Below are 21,929 nucleotides of genomic sequence, written 5' to 3' on the forward strand. Positions count from 1 at the left end.
CTGAAGTTTAGTTCTTCTGGGAGAAATAGGAAAAATGTTTCTTCATTTTATCGCTTTTAAAGATGAGTTGGGTTCATCAGTGTCCTTCCTCCAAAGGTAACCAGTTAGTTTGGGGTTTTTGTATGTTACGGTGAACTAATCCATAAAACATAGTTTGTGTGTTTTGGTTTATTGTCATTATTATTCCTATTGATACTAAGCTTGTCCCATGTAGACCAAGGAGAGCCTTTTTTTTTTAATAAATTAATTTTTTATTGGTGTTCAATTTACCAACATACAGAATAACACCCAGTGCTCATCCCGTCAACTGTCCCCCTCAGTGCCCGTCACCCATTCACCCCCACCCCCCGCCCCAAGGAGAGCCTTTTGAAGTTGACTCCTAAGTTTCCAAAATGACTGCTGTAGCTTTTTGAAGACTTTCTCAAAAGGCAAGGTGTTTAAAGCTTACCTTGTATGTTTCTTGCCCGTTTAACAATAATGTTTAAAAATCAGTCTGGGTACTCTTGTGCTTACTGCTACTGGGTTTGTTGTCATGTTGTTCTTTCCAATTTACGTTTAGGATTATAGTATATTTACATTTTTGATTTCATGTACTAGTATGTTTTTTTCTTTCATGCCTAAACCTTGGTTCCTGAGTATACCCTTCCTTCTTGAAATACTGTCCACACTTGGGTTTCAGGCCACTATGCTCTGGTTTTCCTCATATCTTGTTGGCTGCTTCTTTCAGATTCCTTTTGTGGGTCTTATTCTCTTGGTAGTCTGTTGTGATGAAGTGACCCAGAGGTCAGTCCTTGGACAATTTCTTGATTATGTGCTGTACTATTATTTTAAATATCATCTCTAAAAAAATCAGTATGCCTGTAATTCCCATATTTTATCTTCCGTCTACACATCTATCCTGAACACCAAACTCATCACATTGACCTCTCCACTTGGGAAGTCCAGAAAGCATTTTAAATTGAACATGTCTGCAAAGGCTGGTTTTTCTTCTCCCAGTATATTCTGTCCGTCAGGTTTTCTGCCTTAGTAAGTAAGGGTCTCTCTTGCATTCCAGTTCCTATATGTTACATTGATAAAGAAGCTCAGAGTACTTTTTAAACAATGGAATGCATGTTACAGCACTCCTCTCTCTTCATCCTTCAGTCTCTTAACAGCATACTTAGAGTGGAAGCTAACCCCTTGAAGTATTTATTTACTATGCCACCTGAACAAGACAAGTTTCTTTCTTTTTTTCTTAAAGAACTATTTTTTGTTTGTTTATTTATTTATTTATTCATGATAGACATAGAGAGAGAAGAGAGGCTGAGACATAGGCAGAGGGAGAAGCAGGCTCCATGCATGGAGCCCGAGGCGGGATTCGATCTTGGGACTCCAGGATTGCACCCTGGGCCAAAGGCAGGCGCTAAACTGCTGAGCCACCCAGGGATCCCCTGAACAAGACAGTTTCTGATACTCCTGATGCTCTTCATGGAATGCCATGGTGCGGACACGTTTACTTTAAGATCTGGAAACAGTTTTACTGCCATAAAACATGCTAGACCATCTAAACTCTGAACACATTTGTCCTTATTTTAAAAAAGTACATTAGTCATATTATGTCCGTGTTCAAAACATAAAGGTTAATGTACTGTTTTGAATTTTTCGATTAACAGTTGTTTTGAGCTTTGTTCATTTGTTTTGTTATCTTTTAATGCTCACAAAGGATATCCAGTAATAAGTACCAGAGTTTAAGAAAAACTTATGGTAGATAAGCTTAAATTGATTAGAATGACTTAGGTATAGTCCACCCGTGTTCAGTTTTTGTGTGGAGTATTTAGCTGTGAAAACTCTAGCTTTCTAGAATCATATTTATAAAAAATTACGCTGAATCAGTGTAATTCTTTGAAAATATGAACCACATCATCAACACCTTGACCTGATTCTCAGCGTTGGATTCCCAGCTCCTGTTTTCCGTGAGACGAGTGTGGATGTGTCAGGGTTGTGGGGGCAGCTATTTCTACAGATGATTGGTTTAACCCATATTTCACATTATTACACACATTATATGATTATGTCCTCATGACAGTCCTCTGAGGGAGGTACCGTATCATCAGCATCAGACAATACTCAGTCTTGGAATTGGAAGAGGTAGGATCAAAGCCCTGGCCATCTGATTCCAAATTCCTTGCTCTTCTCCACTCTGTTACTCACCTCTCTATTACATTTAGTGATTAGTCTACTTGGTCATGCACTGTTTTGGTAGGGCCCTTTGCAGACATTATTTCATTCACAGTCACACTATGAGGTGGCTCTTCCCATCTTACAGATGGAAAAAGTGGGGCTTAGAGACTTTCAATAGTTTGGATCACTCTGCCAGTAAGTGAAAGAACCATTACCTGAACCTAGCTCTTTCTCACTCTTCAGCTTGTATTCTTTCCACTATACTGTGTTGCCTTTCTATCTGTTATCATTTTAAATCTATTTTTAATCTCTTACTAGCTGTTTTAGTTTATTTTTGCCTCTTTTTTAGGTTATTCTATATTTGTTGTTAAGGGTGATCTGCCAGATTGTGAAGCTGACCAACTTCTACAGATGATCAGGGTCCAACAGATGCAGAGACCAAAACTTATTGGAGAAGAATTAGCACAACTAAAAGAACAGAGGTAAAATAAATCCTGCAGCATGGAGTATATGATAGTATTTCTTTACAAGAATTATATTTTATATTTCTATTCTTTTCTTTTTTTTTAAGATTTTGTTAAGTAATCTCTACATCTAACATGGGGCTTGAACTCAGAACCATGAGAACAAGAGTCTCTTGCTTTACTGACTGAGCCAGCTAAGTGCCCCAGGAATTATATTTTCATGCTTATATTGGATGGATATACACAAAGTACATTGGTTCTTTTATGGTTGGTGATTTTTTTTTCTTCTTTAGACCTCTTATATTTTTAGTGAAGTTTTCTGGTTTAAACTTGACTCTTTGAATTACTTAATTAGCTTATATGCACATCATAGCACAATTTTTATGCTATTAGATTATCAGAAAATGTTTAATTTTTGACTTATATAAAATCTTGGTGGGGAGGCTGGCTGGCTCAATTGGTGAAGCATGTGACTCTTTTTTTTTTTAATAATAAATCTATTTTTTATTGGTGTTCAATTTGCCAACATACAGAATAACACCCAGTGCTCATCCCGTCAAGTGCCCCGCTCAGTGCCCGTCACCCATTCACCCCCACCCCCTGCCCTCCTCCCCTTCCACCACCCCTAGTTCGTTTCCCAGAGTTAGGAGTCTTTATGTTCTGTCTCCCTTTCTGATATTTCCTGCCCATTTCTTCTCCCTTCCCTTCTATTCCCTTTCACTATTATTTATATTCCCCAAATGAATGAGACCATATAATGTTTGTCCTTCTCCGATTGACTTATTTCACTCAGCATAATACCCTCCAGCATGTGACTCTTGAACTTGTGGTTGTAAGTTCGAGCACCATGTTGGGTGTAGAGATTACTTAAAAATAAAATCTTAAAAAATATTTTAAAAATCTTTTCACTTATAAATGTCTGTGTTTTTTCTAAAATAGAAGACTGGAAAAAATAATAAAATAGAAGAATGGTCTACAGTTACTCTCTGGTTTTGTTCTTTAGAGTCCAGAAAACAGATCTGGAACGAGTCTTAGAAGCAAACGATGGATCAGGCATGTTAGATGAAGATGAGGAAGATTTGCAGAGGGCTCTGGCACTAAGTCGACAAGAAATTGACATGGAAGATGAAGAAGCAGATCTCCGCAGGGCTATTCAGCTCAGTATGCAAGGTATCTGCATGTGGATGTGTTGTTGAAGAATTGATTCAGATTATTCTTAGTTACCCTGAAAGTTAATATATTGTTAATAAAGGTTCTTTGACAATTACTACAGAAACAATAACTATGTACATACGATCAGGTAGGTATTTTAGCTTTCTTACAAATAACTTTTTACAACCTAAGTTATATTAGGACTAGTTAAATTTTTTAAAGATTTTTTTATTTAAGAGAGGGAGCCACAGAGAGAGCACAAGTTGGGGGGAAGAGCAGAAGGAGAGGGAGAAGCAGACTCTGAGCAGGGAGTGAGACATTGGGCTCCATCCTGGGACTCCAGGATCATGACCTAAGCCAAAGGCAGACAGACGTTTAACCAACTGAGCCACCCAGGTGCCCCTGACTACTTATATTTTTATTCTGGTTTTTCTGTTTGGTTATAATACTATACTAACAACAATAAATGGAGCTTAATCTTTAGAGAAGAATCTTTTAAAGAAGGGGAGGCTCTTTCCCAGACCAGCTATTTTGTAAATGTATGCTGTTGGATACAAAGGAAGGCCTGGGTAGAAAATATTTTAAAAGTCTACCACTTGATGTACAACATAACAACTTAAGCTCACTTTGATGGGCCCACCTTGATAGTGACAGAAGCCCACCAGCAGAAGAGAATAAAAATGCCCCTAGATGGGCAGGCCTGGTGGCTCAGCAGTTTAGTGCCACCTTCAGCCCAGGGCCTGATCCTGGAGACCTGGGATCAAGTCCCAATGTCAGGCTCACTGCATGGAGCCTGTTTCTCTCTCTGCCTGTGTCTCTGCCCCCCACCCCTCAGGAATAAATAAATAAAATATTAAAAAAAAAAAAAAAAAAAAAAAGATGTATCCCCTAGGGAATCCAGGCAGAGGGACTTGTCCAGAACGTAGCCTCAGAGAGGCCTCTGAAAGGTATGGGTGATTTTCTTTGGCAGTTTTGTTTTCATCTAATTAACATGAATTTCCCTTTTACTTAATGAGATTACTCAGTGGAATTTCTCAAATATCTAAGTAAAATTGATGTTCCATTAATATAAAGGTTATCCTTTTTATCCTGAATTCTCTTGCCTCCTGGCATACCTTGGAGTGCTTCATATATGCAATCCCATTTTTAATTCATAGAGCTCTGCTGGACTAGCCCAATAATGAACAGAACAGCTATTTAAATTTTAGATATTTTCATGTCCTTTGTTTTTCTTCCTGCTTTATTACATGATCGATGCAGGATCTCTGATTGGTGCAGTTATTTAGTGAGAACACACTTAAGTTGGTGTAGCATGCAAGTATTTTAGGATAGAGGAATACAGAGAATGGGTTTACTGTTACCCACTTTAAATTGCTTCTAGTTGAAAGTACCAATTCATTGCTAGCAAGTTAAAGAGGGCATGCAAGCGTGGTGTTAATGGCTCTTCCTACCTGGTTGGTTGTTGGACTTACATCCTCACACCTGCTATATCACAGATGGATGTGGACACAGGTTATATTTGAACTGCCTTATTCAGATTTGTCCTTGAGAGTTTCAGAGCCTGCCTTATATTTATAGAATAGTAGCACAATGTTTTTAAGAAGAAAACTTTTCAAAAACTTGCCCAAATAAATATAAACATAGTGTTGCTCAAATTGGTAAGTAAAATGATTGGTTTTTTGTTCTGTTTTCTTTTGTTTTCAGGGAGTTCCAGAAGTATATCTCAAGATACTCCACAGACATCAGGTATACATCTTACTTCAGAAGAGCTACGGAAGAGAAGAGAAGCCTACTTTGAAAAGTAAAGTAGTTAGTACAATATTAAAATTGCGTATTTAATGTATACTTTGTTTTGTCTACAGTTTATACACACAGAGCTTTGGCTTAAACTATTTTATTTAGGATTCTCTCCTTTTAAGAGATTGTTACCACCTGAACCATGAACATCTGTGTGTTTTTTTTTTTTAATTTACAGCAAATAAACTGATATCATATGTAGTTTTAGGGAAAACTTTTGCCTGGGTATCAGTTAAGTTTATCTGACATAAAATGAAGGAAACCCAGTAAAATTTCAGTCATTAAAAGAAAATGGGATTGGACCAAAACAAGAACAATGCCATAAGATCCTCTGGATGTGCTTCTTGGTTACCTGACCAATTCTGCAAAGTTCTTTTATCAATTAACAGGAAAAGCAGCATTGTGGTCAGGGAGCACACTCTCAGATAGAGGCGGTAGGTAATTGTTCTTATTGCCACTCTAGGGTTTATATGCAGGCCTGTTGGCATAGGGATATGGGAGCAAACCATAAACTTGAATCATCAGCTCCTACAGCCCAACTCTCGTAAGTGTTCTCAAATTAGAAAACAAAAATGTCATCTTTTCCAGTGACTACCATTCACAAATTGTCTTCCCTTTTTATTTTTTTAAGAATAAAACTTATCTTAAAGGCTACACAGTAGTCTTTAGATAAATATTCATATCCTCTGATCCCAGGTCAGAAACCAAAAGGCTGGTGGCTGAATCTGGCCTGTTCACTATGTTTCATCAGTTCTGAGATGTACATATTTTCACATTTCAACATCTCTGCAATTGAGTAGCATCTTACAATAATAATCGGCAGTATTAGTGGGATCTAAAATATTGGAGCATTTTACATTTAATGATGTAATGAAGATAATATTTACTTTGTTTTCTGTTTTTTTTTTTTTTTAAGTCACAACTCAGAAGTATATGAAGGAAAGTTCTGATCAGCTGACATCCTCTTAATGTGAGATATTTCTAGTCTTTATTCAGTGATAGATTGATGGATTTAATTATATATAGAATTTCAAAATAGTGCTTATTAGTGCTTTCAAATTTTTAACTTCCTTTCAAATTTTTAATTTTTCTAGTTTTTTAATTATGATAAACTTCAAATATCCATAAAAGTAAAGAAACCAGGATAAGGAACCCCTGTTTACCCATTGCCCAGATTTAGCAAATATCAGCACATGGCCAGTTGTGGTTTTCTATGCCCTCATCTCTCCTACTTTCCCCTCTCTCCCCCCCCAAGCTGCGATTATTTTATGACAAATCTAAAGCATTATATCCTTTCATCCATTCTTTTGTAATATAGCCAGATGTTACTGTCACACTGTAATGTTAATAATTATCACATAATTATGTGATAATTTTTATATCTCAAATATATCAAATATTGTATATCTCGTTCTCTCAAATAAAATATATATATTTTAAAGATTCCATGTATTTACTTGAGAGAAAGAGGGAGAGAGCACGCGCGCACGCATGTGCACACAAGCAGGGGCAGGGGCAGAGGGAGAAGCAGACTCCCTGCTGAGCAGGGAGCCCCATGTGGACTCCATCCCAGGACCCTGGGATCATGACCTGAGCTGAAGGCAGACCGTTAACTGACTGAGCCACCCAAGTGCCCCAAATAAAATCTTTAAAAATAAATAAATAAATTTTTTAGATTTTTTTTTTTGAAAATGTGAAACTCTATTACATTTAATCTTTATAGTAGAAAGAATTTAAAATGAGCATTAGTGTAGCTCCTTCCAGGTTGGAGGATAGTTGATTGGAGAGGAAGGTGTGCAGTGATGGTATCCAGCTTCAGTTTCATCCTCTTCCTCTTGGTTTGACCTTGAAACTACTTGTGGGAACTTGAGGAAAACTAGAGAATATTTGATAATCACATATTACTGAGAAGAGTTAAGAGCTAACTTCTTGGTGTTTCTTTTAGGCATTATCTAGCATTCAGAATCTTGTAGGGCTCATTAGTAAAGGAGCTGAGGAACAATAGTAGTTTCAAATATTAGTTCTTTCACCAGAATTCCTGATTACTAAGCCTACAAGGTCCTTCTCTCTCTAGCTTCCATCTTTGGGAAATTAGTTCTAAGGTTATCTAGCCACTCTTTGTTCCTTCTGACCCTCTCCAGACTGACCCTGGTGCTATTGTTATTTAAACAAATTTTGAATTCAAAATAAGGCTTTTTTCCATTCAAATAATTTGTTATTCATTCAAATAGTTTTTTTTTTCCTGTAGAGTATTTGAAGCTTCATACTTAATGTAGAAACCACAGTATTCATGCATCAAGCATAAAAATACTGTTTAAAAATGTACCTATTACAAAGTCCTAGTTAATGGGGGCGCCTGAGTGGCTCAGTCAGTTAAGCATCCAACTCTTGATTTCGGCCCCGGTCATGATCTCAGGGTTGTGAGATAGCCCCACATCAGATCAGGCTCCCTGCTCAGCAGGAAGTCTGTTTCTCTCAACAACCCCTCCCAACCCCCTCACCCTTTTCCCAACTTGTGCATGTGCATGCTCTCTCTAAAATCTTAAAACAACAACAACAAAATTCCAAGAAAGTCATAGTTAATGAGTGTTAAGTTCGCAGCTGAGATGAGTTTTTTCAAGAAGTAATCTTGAAATCTATTTTATCTATTATAAAACCCCAAATAAGAACTCTTATTACCATAAAATTTAGCTTAAAAACCCGCAGACTGAGCATCAAATTAGGCAATGTGTGTAAAACTACTGTGTAAATTGTAAGGTATTCCACAAATGTCTTAGCGTATTTAATATCTTTTCCAGGTGTAGCTTTGAAATGATGGAGATTCTTTCCTTCTGTTACTAAAAAAGTGTTTTCCAACAAAGAGAGAATTACTGGGCATTGTCTTCATGGTCACGGATTGCTATGATTTTTTGATCATCTAACTCTTGAGCCACCACTTCAATGGCATGGCATAACAGGATTCAGTTTAAGAAACAAGCTACTAGGGGTGCCTGGGTGGCTCAGTCAGTTAAGTGTCTGCCTTTGGCTCAGGTCTTGGTCCCGAGGTCCTGTGATGGAGTCCGGCACCGGGCTCCCTGCTTAGCTGGGAGCCTGCTTCTGCCTCTGCCCCTCCCTGCCATATGCACTCTCTCTCTCTCCCTCTCTCTCTCAAATAAATAAATGAAATCTTAAAAAAAAAAAAGCTACCAGAGGTATTTTAAACAGGAAAGTAATTAGTACAGAAACTTGGCTTACACAATCCTAAGAAGAGCTGGAGGTGCAGGCTATAGGCTGGGTCTCAGAAATTCCATAGACCAACTTGTTGGAAGATCTGTGCCACATCCCCCATTGGCATCATGGGGAATCAGGACATGGAGTTTAAGAACACGCTGCTATAGCTTTGATCCTAGATCAGGAAACTGCCATCACAGTTGCCTGGACGTGGGAATGGGAGGCCCAGTCCCCGCTGCAGCTGCTGTGAAGCAGAATCCTGGGCTTGGCAGCTTCCCAACCTGACTTGTGTGCAGAGAGCAACCAGGGTAGCAGGAGGACGGCCGTGCCTCCTTTCTGCGGAGTGCTTAATTGATAACCATAATCCTAGCTATACAGTGACCTAAGATGTTGTTTTAGCTCTCTAGCCTCTCTGATTCTGAGGGCACAGTCAAAGCTGCAGTGGGAATGGGTGCTGATTTGCTGTTTGAATATGTTGCATCTTATGGTGTCATCCAAGATGAAAGGTGTCAGAATTGTTTCAAGGTTGGCAGTTCATCTATTTCTCACTTTTAATAAATTTAAAGTAGAATAAAGGTTATCCCTCTCAGTCACTGTCTCACCTACTACTCTCTTATATTCTGACCTATTACCTTGATCGGAGGGGGAAAGGGCATGCATGGAGAGAGATCTGATGGGCCAGGATCCCTCCTGCTTCACAGCCTGTCCTTCCTGTGCACACCTCAGAATCGGTGTATGCTGGCGGGAGCATCCTGCCCTCTTGTGCATCATTAGCCACACACACCCGAGAATAAACCGAGACAAACATCAGTGTACTTGGGTTTTCTTTGTTACTCACATGTAAAACAGAAGAGTCTCTAGGGGGAAAAAAGTATGCTATTCTATTAAATACTAATTCCTTTAAAAGTCCTATGCATTTTTTTTTAAGCTATGGCTTCTCAGAGTGTCAGCTGTTTGTAAATTTTGTTTAATTTTCAACATATATGTGGTATGATGTGAAATAATTTTAGATTTATGTAAAAGCAGAAATAGTTTACAGAACTCCCTATATACCCTTTGCCCAAATTCCTCAATTGTTGACATTTCTGAGAGATTTGAGAGTTACTTGCAGACATGATCTCCCATTACATCTCAATATTTCAGTGTATATTTAAGTACAAGGACACTGTCCTACATATTTACATCATAATCATCGTGTTTAAAAGTTGAAAATGTGAATTTTTCTGACATTGTTTTTCCATCCGAAAGAAATACAGGGAAGATTTATTTTAATTCAAAAAACGGTACTGAACCTTGATCATGCATCTTAAAAAGTTATATTCTTTCATTCATGAAGTATTTGACGAATGCCTACTATGGACAGGCACTGTTTTAGGCATTTCAGAAACAAGGTTTGTGCTCTTGTTAGTTGACACTCAAAAGAGGGAGACTCAGAATATCTGATGGTATAAGTTGATGCTGGAAATTGAAAAGGAGCAGCGATGAGATAGTGAGCATATGCCTGGAAGCTGCTGCAGGTGGTTGGTCAAGAAAGGTCTCTCCTAGGACTTGCTGAAGCTCAGAGCTGAACGACAAGGAGAAGCTGGCCATGGGAAAGATCATGTTACCTTGCATGGTAATTGGGATGCTTTATATTTTCAAAGGTGCTTATTTTTAGTGACTTCCAACAATATTAAGGATCTGTAAATGCAACACATTTGTATAAGAGTAGCTATCAGTGAATGCTTTTGTTTATGTGTTATTTTGTGGTGAAAATCTTTACCTATTAATTTAATAATTTAGATTTTATATCTAGGTTTCCTAGGATCAGCACTGTGATACTTGTAAGTAATATAAATCAGACTGATTGCTCTGGCATTGTTTTGTGGACTTATGACAATGACTCTTATTTTGTGGGACCTTTTATTTTCCATGTGAATACTTTTTCTTATGGCATATGTATTCTTAGGGTTTGTTGGTTTTTTTTTGTTTTTTTTTTTTTTGGTTTGTTGTTTTTTTAATGTACATTCACTTTTGAATGTTTCAGGCGGCAGCAGCAACAACAACAGCAGCAGCAGCAGCAACAAGATCCACTAGGACAGCTCTCACATCCGTGTGAGAGGCCCACCACAAGTTCAGAAGCACTGGGCAGTGATCCAGGTATGCCTCTCTGACCATGCTCTGACACAGGCTCTGTGTGATTAGGGCTTCACAGGGTTTTTTCTCCCCTATTTAATTATGCTGAAACTGTTGTATGAATTTTTTTTTTTAAGATTTTTTTTATTTATTCATGAGAGACAGAGAGAGAGAGAGACACAGAGAGAGAGGCAGAGACATAGGCAGAGGGAGAAGCAGGCTCCATGCAGGGAGCCCGATGTGGGACTCGATCTTGGATCTCCAGGATCATGCCCCGGGCTGAAGGCAGTGTTAAACCGCTGAGCCACCGGGGCTGCCCTGCTGTATGAATTTTTAATCTACTCAATTTCCTTAGACTAAGAAGCAGGCAGACTAGAGCACTCAGTGTATGTGTTGCTTTAAAATTATAGACAACACTTGCAACTTCAAAGTAATCAATAAATTCTTCAAAAATTTCTCAGAGATAATGGATATTAATAGGTGGAAAATGAATACATTTTACCACCTGGAAAACTAGAGCACCCATGTGTAGCCTAAATAATAGGAAATCTAAAATTATTTATCAGGCCTTGGTTTAATAGGTCTTAAACTTTGGCCAATTATTGGCAGTACAAGTTGAGTAACATAACAACTGTATATGACAAAGGCCTTATAAGCAGACCATGTAAAGAACTCTCAAAACTGAAATAAGAAAACTCAAATGGGGTGAAGGATTTGAACAGATACTTCATCAAATATGTGGTTGACAAATAAGCACATGAAAATGTGATCAATATTAATAATCAGGGAAATGCAAATTAAAACCACAATGAGATACTATTATACACCTTATTATAAGAATGGTTTAATAAAAAAAAACTGACAGTACCAAATGCTGGCTAAGATCAAAGCAACTAGACATACGTTGTTAATAGGAATATAAAATGGTACAGCAACTTGAAAAACAGTTTAGTATTTTCTTATAAACCTAAATGTACACTTCACCATGTGATTTAGTGGCCCCACTCCTAGGTGTGTAACCAAGAAAAAAGAAACGTGAGTTCACAGAAAAATATGTATGTGAATGCTTATAGCAGCTTCATTTATAATTGTCAAAAACTAGAAGCTACCCAACTGTTGTCCTTTGGTGGTGGATGGATGCACAAACTGTGGTGCTTCAAAGCAATGGACTACTATTTAATAATAAGAATAAACCGGTGCTGTTTCCTATTGTTCCTGCTGCTTTTAGCTAATAACTCTGGACATTTATATCAAACAAACATAAGAAAAATCTGAAAGGTGGGGCACCTGGGTGGTTCAGTCACATAAGTATCTGCCTTCAGCTCAGGTCATGATCCCAGGGTCCTGGGATAGAGCCTGGCATGGGCGGGGTGGGGAGGGTGTCCCTGCTCAGCGGGGAGTCTGCTTCTCCTCTGTCTGCTGCTCCCCCTGCTTGTGCTCTCTCACTCTTTCTGTCAAATAAATAAAATCTTTTTAAAAAATATCTGAAAGGTAGAAGACAGACTTTGTAGGAAGCTCAGGACCAGAGACATATTGATGTGTAGCCTGGATTTTCTTTTTTGCCTCACATATCCTAGACTTGGTGCTGAAGAAGCCACAGCAGAGACAAAGTAAAGCCTGCTCTATGTCATCAAAAGGAACTACCTAGCAACTAAAAACTTCTAGATAATAAATATCCTATTCTATCCAAGCAGAATGATTAGGTAAATAAACTGGCCTTTATGTCACCCCCTCCATTGGCACAGGCCAAGTCGGAGTGTAGCCTGGTATCCCACCTGGCAGAAATGAGGTGTACCTCCTGCTTCCCCAGCCAGCAAGATGTCGGAGAAAGCCAAGTGGGAAGCTGAGATTTTCATTCCCTTCAGGAGGGAAGGCCCTTTCCCATAGTGTCTGTAGTCATAGGGAGCCTAGACTTCCACCCAGCACTGTATTATGAAGGCATCCCTCTAGCTTCCTACCTGAGTGGTTTGAAAAGAGGCCCACTGGAGAATCAGGAGTTACTTATTTGAGGCTGTAACAAGGCCACAGCCAGAGTGTCAGTAAGAGGCAGTAAGGAGGCATTCCTACCCCTTGCAGGCAGGGAGATGTCAGTGGAGGACAGTGGAGACCCTGAACTCCCACGTGTGCCCAGCAGTAGTGATCATACACTCTCCCCTTCTCCTGGCCACAGCAGGGCAGCACCCCCTTCCCCCGCTGGTGCTGTGTCAAAAGAGGCTTACTAACAGAGAAGATTAAGTAGGACTTAACAGTCTTATAACATGCAACACTGCAGATGTTCAGGACTTGATCAGAAGCATCATTCTACTAAAAGCCAGGAAAAATTCAAATTGATTGAGAAAAGACAGTTCATAGGTTACCATCACCAAATGACACTGATGTCAGCATTAATCTCATGAGGATTTTTTTCTTTTTTTATTATTATTATTTTTTAATAATTTATTTTTTATTGGTGTTCAATTTGCCAACATACAGAATAACACCCAGTGCTCATCCCGTCAAGTGCCCCCCTCAGTGCCCACCACCCAGTCACCCCCACCCCCCGCCCTCCTCCCCTTCCACCACCCCTAGTTCATTTCGCAGTTAGGAGTCTTTATGTTCTGTCTCCCCTCATGAGGATTTTTAAAGTAGCCATCATGAAAATGCTACAATGAGCAATTAGAAACATGCTGAAAACAAATGAAAAAATAGAAAGCTTCAAGAAAGAAATAGAAGATAAAAGAACTAAGTGGTAATTTTAGAAGTGAAAAATAACAATACCTAAAATTTGAAAATGCAGTGGATGGGTCCAACTGGTGAATGGAAGGACAGAGAAGAGAATCTGTGAACTTTAAGACAGTACAATGGAAATTATCCATTCTGAGCAACAGAGAGAATTAGACTGGAAAAAAAATAACAAAGCCTTGACACCTGTGGGACTAAAGTAGAAGATCAAATGTGCCATGGAAATCCCAATAGATGAGAAGGAGGGTGGGGCTGAAAAAATATCTGAAGATAAAATGGCTGAAAATCCCCAGCTTTGACAAAAGATATAAAACTACAGGGCAGCCTGGGTGGCTCAGAGGTTTAGTACCAACTTTGGCTCAGGGCGAGATTCTGGAGAATGGGGATCGAGTCCCACGTCGGGCTCCCTGCATGGAGCCTGCTTCCCCCTCTGCCTGTGTCTCTACCTCTCTCTCTCTCTCTCTCTGTGTGTGTGTGTGTGTGTGTTTCTCATGAATAAATAAAAAATCTTTTAAAAAATCTAAAACTACAGAATTGGGGCCCCTGAGCACATGAGTATGAGCAAACAATAGATATCCCTCTCCTTTTGAGTTTTCTAAATTACATTTGATGATTGAAGCAAGAATTGGAATATTGATTTAGTTTTTAGTATATATGTAGAAAGTAAGGCAATTACATTATAAGTTAGAGGGACATAAAGGGAGGTGAATTTTCTACTTTTCATTTTGACTGTTAGAGCCACTGTGGGAAACCGTTTGTCAGTTTCTTTAAAAACTGAACCAGTACTAAGCATACAACCCAGCAGTTACACTCCTGGACATTTACCCCAGAGAAATGAAAACTTACCTGTCTATGCAAAAACCTGGACACAAATGTTCAGAGCAGCTTTCTTTCTCATAATCAAAACCTGGAAACAACCAAATGTCCTACAGGAAAGTAAACAGTTAAACAAACAGTAGTATGTCTGTGGAATATTATTCAGGACTAGGGAAACCCCAGCTATTGATACATGCAATTCCACTGAGTCTCAAAGGCATTATGCTGAGTGCAGGAAAGATATGTGACATTTTTCTAAAAATGACAAATTTGTAGAGATGGAGAACAAATTAGTGGCTGCCTGCAGTTAAGGAAGGTGGGGGCAGAGAAGTGGGTATGAATTAAAAGGGACAACAGGAGAGAGACCTTTGTGGATCTTGACCAGCTCTGTCCTGATTGTGGTGCTGGTGGTTATATGAATCTGCACATATGATAAAATAGCCTAAAACTACACCCAACTTTGTACCAGTGTCAGTATCCAAGTTTGGGTTTCAGCTGCAGTTTCCTAGGATTTAACTTTTGGGTGAAATTGAGCTGAAGTGTAGACAGTTCAGTAAACTGTCTTTGCAATTTGCTACAAATTATTTCAAAACAAAATTTAACTTAACAAATTACAAATATATACACAACTAAGTTAAGTCTTTGAGCCTAATGCACTGGTTTTGAAATCTAGGATAAATGTTTGTGGGGAACTGACCACAAAGGGGCAGCATGTGTGAATCATTGAGAGCAGGGCACAGTTCTGTGTCTGGGTGGTGGTGATGGTTGTACAGTGCCATGTGTTTGTCGAAACTTCTAAAACTGTCAGAGTGCATGTTACTTTATGTAGATATTAAAAATCAAAAAAGAAATCTATATAATCAAACAGATATATTTTCTAAGAGCTTACCTTTTGATGACAGAATTTTCCAAAAAATAGCTAAGAGATATGCTTGGTTTTTTTTTTCCCCCAACAGGAGATGTTATGAGTGAAGAAGACATGCTTCAGGCAGCCGTGACCATGTCTTTAGAAACTGTTAGAAATAATTTCAAAACAGAAGGGAAAAATTAATACCTTTTACAAATCATTTAGATGTTCTTACTTTCCAACATTATTATCTGTGTGGTTATAGCACAGAGGGTCCATTTTAGTCATGTGTCAAACAATGTTCAACAGAGGAGATTAGACATTTAGGTGGTTTGCAACAAAAACAGTGGAAAAGTGCATCAGCTGTAGGACTAAATAGTGATCCTCCAAACACTAGCCAAAGAGGCATTTAGAGATTAAAGAAGTTTAAAATGGTTTTCTAAATGTTCCTTTTTCTTTTTGAGTGTGCAATATCTAACATGTCTAAAATTAGGGCATTTTTCATGGATCTTTTTGCAGACCAATTAATTAGCTCTTGCCACAGAACTTTTTCCATACATGTTCTTCTCATCGTTTCTGTTCAGGTCATTTGACTCACTTTCCATCATCTCATAGTTGCTTCTCTTATTAACCAAGTTAACCTTTTAGGACAGCGTCTCTTCTCTGTGTTGATAGTAGTAATGATTCCAGAAGGATTCGCTGCTTTCGCTCCAATTATTTAGCGAGCCCTTAAATGTTTTCTCATGTTATTTCCCCAATCACAATGTCTTTGCTACTTTGTTTCCTTGCTTTTCTATAGCTCTTTTGAAAGATGGTAATCTTTCTTGAGGTTTTGCTTTTTAAGCCCTCTAAGATAAGATCATTAGTTCGTGATTTTGGTGCATTCCTAAACTCTGAAATCAACTCTGCACAAGTATTTGAGAATAAATGAGAATTTTTTTGATGTGTGAGCACATCCTTTTCCAGATGCTTTACGAATGTCTTCTCAATTATGTTAGACAGTCACAGCTCCACTGGGACCTTTTCTTCTGCACCTTGATATTTCCTTTTCTCCAGTTGAGAAAAATAGGAGAAGCACAGTATGCAAGTAAGTTTCCTTCTGTTTAAGACTTAACAAATAATACCCACCATGAATGTATGAGAGGCAAAATTTGGCTTTCAATTTAATGACAGTGTCATTTTATTCTCTCTTGTGACTGGAGCTCTCTTTACGGCGGAGCCACAGAACATAGATGTCTGCCTCTGCTGCACATCCTGTAGTAGGTATAGCTTGCCAGCGATGATGATCTGGATCATGAAAATAATCTAACAAAAATACATTTACATTTATACTATGATTTGACCCTCGTATCATGTTTAAGTAGCTTAAGAATTACAGAAGTCACACAGTACTTAATGGGTCTGTAAATAAGAGTTTAGTTTTGATACACATTCTTTAATTGGGATGCACAGAGTTTTTTGCTGGGTCAATACAGTGGTATGGTTTTGGTGAAAATTATGTATGTCTCTCTGAAATGGACATTTCGGGTTCTGTCACTTAGTCCCCCATTCTCCATCCCCTTTGAAGCCCTTTGGGATGTTGAATTGTTCATAAGCTAAAAGAGGAAATTTCAGCCGACAACATAGAATAAGAAAGTATATGTTGCCATGACTAGTGTATGACTACACATTTTATCAGGGAAATTTTTTTGACCTAGGACTTATTACTGAATTTAAAGAGATGAAAAAATGCCTTTTATGATTATGAAATAGCTTTTTTGGGGATTGGGGGGGATAGAGACAGATTTTTTTTAGTCATTATTTTGTGCCAAAATACAGTTTTCTGAAGTTTCCTGTGCAAAAGTAGACCATTTTACTTTAAAATCTAAAGTTTTCTTTTGAGAATTGAAAGTATTTCGGAAGAGTTCTAAAACTTTAGAATTTAGAACATGTTAGAGTATAGTACTGCTCCCTCAAGATTTATAAACCAAAATATTTTAAGGTTGAACATTTGTGTAATTATCCCCAATATGCTTATCCTATTTTCCATGGATATTACTGGCTTTTACCTTGTCTCCTTGAAACATTGCATTAAACTTTTCATACACTTGAATGGATGAGCTACCTAATATAAAAATGAGAAATATGCTTTTGAACTCTTAACCTCAGAGTTTATAAAGTTCTTATATTACAGCCTTTATTAAAGCACTTAAGGAAATATGGCATGTTGGCCTTCATTTAGGCTGTTTTTGTTTTTAACAGCAGAGCTGAGCACACACTGGATATATTTGAATGTGTTTATTTACTTCCTTATGAATGTTGCATTTGGCAGGAAGATCCAGAATGACTAGGGAACTGCCAACTTGTTTGGATTGGCTTAAACTTAATTTAGACTCCATTCCTTAATTGGCCAGTATGAAGAGATGCCAATGCTCGTAACTACAGTATCAGAAAACTTAGTGTGGTTCACACAACAGGAACTTTTTTTTACTGTAAACAACCTCAAGAAAGTCCGAAACAATTAAATTCACAATAACTGTCCTGCTAAGAGCTCTATATTAAGATTTCCATTCTGTTTTACCAATTGGGAACACCTTGATGTTTAATATTTAAACTATTGGTATCATTTTTCTAATGTATAAATTGCGTTACCAGGATAAAATATGTACAGTGGTGATGCTAGTGTTTAAACAAGTTTTGGAAACACTGCTTTCATATTTTGAGATGTCATGGATATAGTAAGTTATATTTTAAAAATTCACAGTAGTTAAATTCACAGTTAACCTGATCAATAAACATTTTTATAGTAATTAACATACAAATATTTCAGTAAATTGTTCAAAAAGATGCTGCAGGTTATATTTTAAAATCTTGGTCAAATAATTTACAATTCACAGAAAACTTAAGGAGGTGCTTTTTTTCTTTAAAACTTGATTTTTCTTAATTAAGACTTTATTCATGCCAAAGTTAATAAGGAAAAAAGCTCAACACTGGTTGGAGATCATTATAGGTAAAACTACCAATAGTCTGGGTTTTTCCATTTAATATTAAGTTGAATAAAGTAAATTTTATTCCATTCAGAGCCTAAATCACATATTTAATGTCTGCATGTTTGATATTCTTTTTAAATAGTATCATACTAGTGCCAAGATTTATTAAATGTCTTAAATTGGCCCATTGGGCCCATACAAATTCAAATTTTGAGTCCGTACATAAGCAAAATACAGTAATAGAAATTAAAATATCTCCAGTTGAAATAAATCTCTATGTTTTTAAATTCTCAAGAAGATTCAGTAATGAATTTTGATGACTTCTATTAAAAACTTTATTTACAACTGGAGAGCTCAATGACCTCTACTCTGAAAGTAAATAGTTTGTTGTATCTGGGCACTAACAAGTATGGAGATATTACACGTGTGATCTTAACTAAGAAAAACCAGATTGGATCAACTAGTCATTTCAGCAGTGTCAATAATTTTTCACATCTTAAGAGAAAAATTTTCCTTTTATCCTGGACCCTTTATGAACCAGCATCTTTTGCTAAAGAGATGAACTGGCTTGTATTTTTTAAAGTCTTCCATTAGCAAAAATATTTTGTTCTGTTTTGCTTCTATGAACGAAAATATTATTGACATCGTTAATTCTTGAATATTGATGTTTTTTTATTTGAAGAAAATCTTTGCTATTTTTGCCCAAAGTGTCCTGGTATTTTGAGAATTAATGCTAGTTCATAATTTTTAATCTTACAGTAATTGACAGATTAACAATAGTGCATAAGTAAATATTTTAAGACTATGGATTCATAGACAAGGAATGGGAAGCAATAGAGAAATATATATGAAAATTCCTGATTCATTTAGGAAGCACTTCACCTGTTTTTTGCATAGTTCAAGTGAAGAATGTCTCCAGGAATTAAAAAAAAAAATTCTCTTTTTAAAGAGGAAAACCTACATTTGAATGTGAAAAATTATCTAATTTCTACAACACTGGACTACCAGAAAAAGAACTTTGTAAAAATTACTATTGTGTACAAACTATTTGAAATTCAAGTACAAAAAACACCTGATAAAGTATGATCTTTTGGCTGTGACTACAATGCACCGTGGCAATGCCATTTGCTCAGGACCCAGCACTGCAGCCCTGTGTGCGCCTGCCTTGAAGTTGTGTTGCAGTTACTACACACACAGATCTTCCCGTCTGGTCCGTAGAAAAGCCAGGCTTCCAAAGCACTGTTGAACACTGAGATTCTGTTGTTAAAGTGGATGTTCGATGAATTGTATTTTAAATATCAAAGATTATTGAATAAAGATAATGTTTGCTTTTTTATTTCTGTTGACAGTTAATTCCTAGCCTTGCTCTGCAAAGGATGGTCAGAAGACCAGTAGCCTCCTCCACAGCTTTTCAGAGAGGCCAAGCTTCAGGCCACACCTACGACTGGCTGGGGACCTGCTTTTTTACCAAGACCCCTAGGGAACTCACGTGCAAATTCAAGTTTAGGAGGCATTGTATGGGCTGCATGTGATTAATAAAATGGGAGGGGGGCACTGATAACTCCATTCCAGCCAGCTGCTTCATTATGACTGGAACCTCTCCTCTTGTCTAAGATGCTAAGTCCAAATTTTTACTTGAAATCTGATTTTTAAATGATTGCTCAATCGTTTTTTAACCCCGAGGGCCAAACAAAGCACATTGGCAACAATTTTTTTTAAGAGTGCCATTTTTTTCTTCTTCCAACTCAACACGGGAACCCAACTAGTAGTTAGAATCCTAGTTTGAGGATTCTACACTCCTTAAACCATAATGAAGGTTTATGTGTCCATTTTATCCTTATCCTTAATTAGGATTGGGCACAAAGAAAATTTTCGAGTTGATTACATGAGTCTGGCAAAACCTCCTAGCTTAAAACCTAGAAGGAGGGGCCCCTAGTTGGCTCAGTGGGTTAAGTGTCTGACTTCAATCAGGTCATGATCCCTAGGTCCTGGGATGGAGTCCCCATCGGGCTCCCTGCTCAGTGGGGAGTTTGCTTCTCCCTCTGCCTCTGACCCTCCCCTGTTTGTGCTCTTGCTCTCTCTCAAATGAATAAGTAAAAATCTTTAATTTCAGAGCATCAGAGGTAAAGAGAAGATTCTACAAGCTTCCAGAAAGAAAAGGTCTAGAGAATAATCAGAAAAATGGAGCAAGGGAAAAGTGTTGAGTCTAAGCAAATAAAACTGATGCTTTCTTGCAAACAGAATTAGGAGCATGTTTTACAGTTCTCTTGATGAGTTTTAGAATGACTTGCAATTCTGTAGTAACAGAAAAATGTGCAAATTAAAAATATGGAATCTGCTAACCTCAGGAAGAATAGTTCAAAAATAATTGTAACTTAATATAACCACTTGGCTCAGGCGATGAACAATGCAGATGTCCTTGTATAAGGTAAACGCTGATTACTGATTTACCAATAATTATATCACCATACTGGGAGCTCATATGGATGTGGAGACATAGGCTAATAAAAGTACAGAACTCTCCATAATAGTCAGTGGACAATATCTAAGATTAAAGAAAAAAATGGCAATTTTAAGTATCATTTTAGAAATCCCGAGGGAAAGATCAGACTATTTTTTTAAAAAAGATTTTATTTGACAGAGCGAGCACAAGTGGGGGAGCAGTAGACTTCCTGATATGTTTGTGCAGGGTTGGTTTTTCTGTTGTTTGATAGCAAGCATCCGTGTTAGCTACAGGGATGTTTGGCAGGAAGAGGAGACATCTTTAGCCCAAGCTTCAACCTGGATGTCTTTTCACTTTTTATTATAAAAAAATCTTGATTATATGCAAAAGTAAAAGACTAGTATAATGAACCTCCATGTACCCAGCTCAACAATCATCAGTTAATGGCAATTCTAGTTTCACCTGCACCCATTATTTTGAAGCACATCACAAACATCGTGTTATTAATCATAATCAATCTTTAAGTCTCTTGGGCCATAGTTCATCCCACAGGAAAAGATATACCCCCATAAGGAACTTTTAGGACATGGCTTTTTATGTTAATTAGTTAAAAGATGATGTAAAGACATGTATTTGTGTTCATTAATTGCAGTGTCTTTACGGCATGACATGAATTTATAGGATGGCGCTCCAGGAATTTACAGCTGTAGGCAATAAAAGCTTGATTCACATGAGAGCTAAACCTTTCACTGTTGTCCAGAAACCCAGTTAGATCCTAAGTTCATGTGTCTCCTCTGCTCAAAGCAGTTCCCCACTCTGCCAATTGTGTCCCATCCTTAGGACATCCCTGCCTTAGGCCTTTTGCATCAGTTGTTTCTTCCTGTCTGTTCTGCTCTTTCCCATATATCCATATATTTCACATATCTCCCTCTTCTCCCCCTTCCCCCAAGTAAGCTTTTGGCCCAACTTGGAGCTTAAACTCACAACCCTGAGATCAGGAGTCGCATGCTCTACTGACTGAGCCAGCCAGGCGCTGCGCCCTGACATATCTAATTCTCTTAATTCCTTCAAGTATCTGTTCAAGTGCCCCCTTATCAGTGAGGCCTTCCCTGACTACTGTCTGTAACATTACAAGTGCCTCTCTTTCTTTACCCTGTGTTTTTTTCTCCAAGTAGTCATCACTACCTGTCTTATATTTATTACATTTTATGTCTCTTTCCAGTAGAATGCAAGCT

General features: G+C 37.7%; 1 protein-coding gene across 7 annotated transcripts in view; it reads left to right on the forward strand.

Moving 5' to 3' along the window:
- The window catches only part of ATXN3 (ataxin 3), a 36,209-nt gene extending 15,782 nt beyond the window's left edge, over positions 1-20,427 (forward strand). For 5 of the 7 annotated variants that reach the window (XM_041759150.1, XM_041759154.1, XM_041759151.1 and 2 more), the window contains 5 exons: positions 2,510-2,642; positions 3,628-3,794; positions 5,481-5,577; positions 10,810-10,922; positions 15,392-19,587. In XM_041759150.1, coding sequence (XP_041615084.1) covers positions 2,510-2,642; positions 3,628-3,794; positions 5,481-5,577; positions 10,810-10,922; positions 15,392-15,486 — 605 coding nt within the window. In that variant the 3' untranslated portion in view covers positions 15,487-19,587. The other 2 variants (XM_041759153.1, XM_041759152.1) reach the window with 2 other exon arrangements.
- Positions 20,428-21,929: the final 1,502 nt, after the last annotated feature.

The sequence above is a fragment of the Vulpes lagopus genome, chromosome 6, assembly GCF_018345385.1.
Source record: "Vulpes lagopus strain Blue_001 chromosome 6, ASM1834538v1, whole genome shotgun sequence".
In the NCBI taxonomy this organism is placed as follows: domain Eukaryota; kingdom Metazoa; phylum Chordata; class Mammalia; order Carnivora; family Canidae; genus Vulpes; species Vulpes lagopus.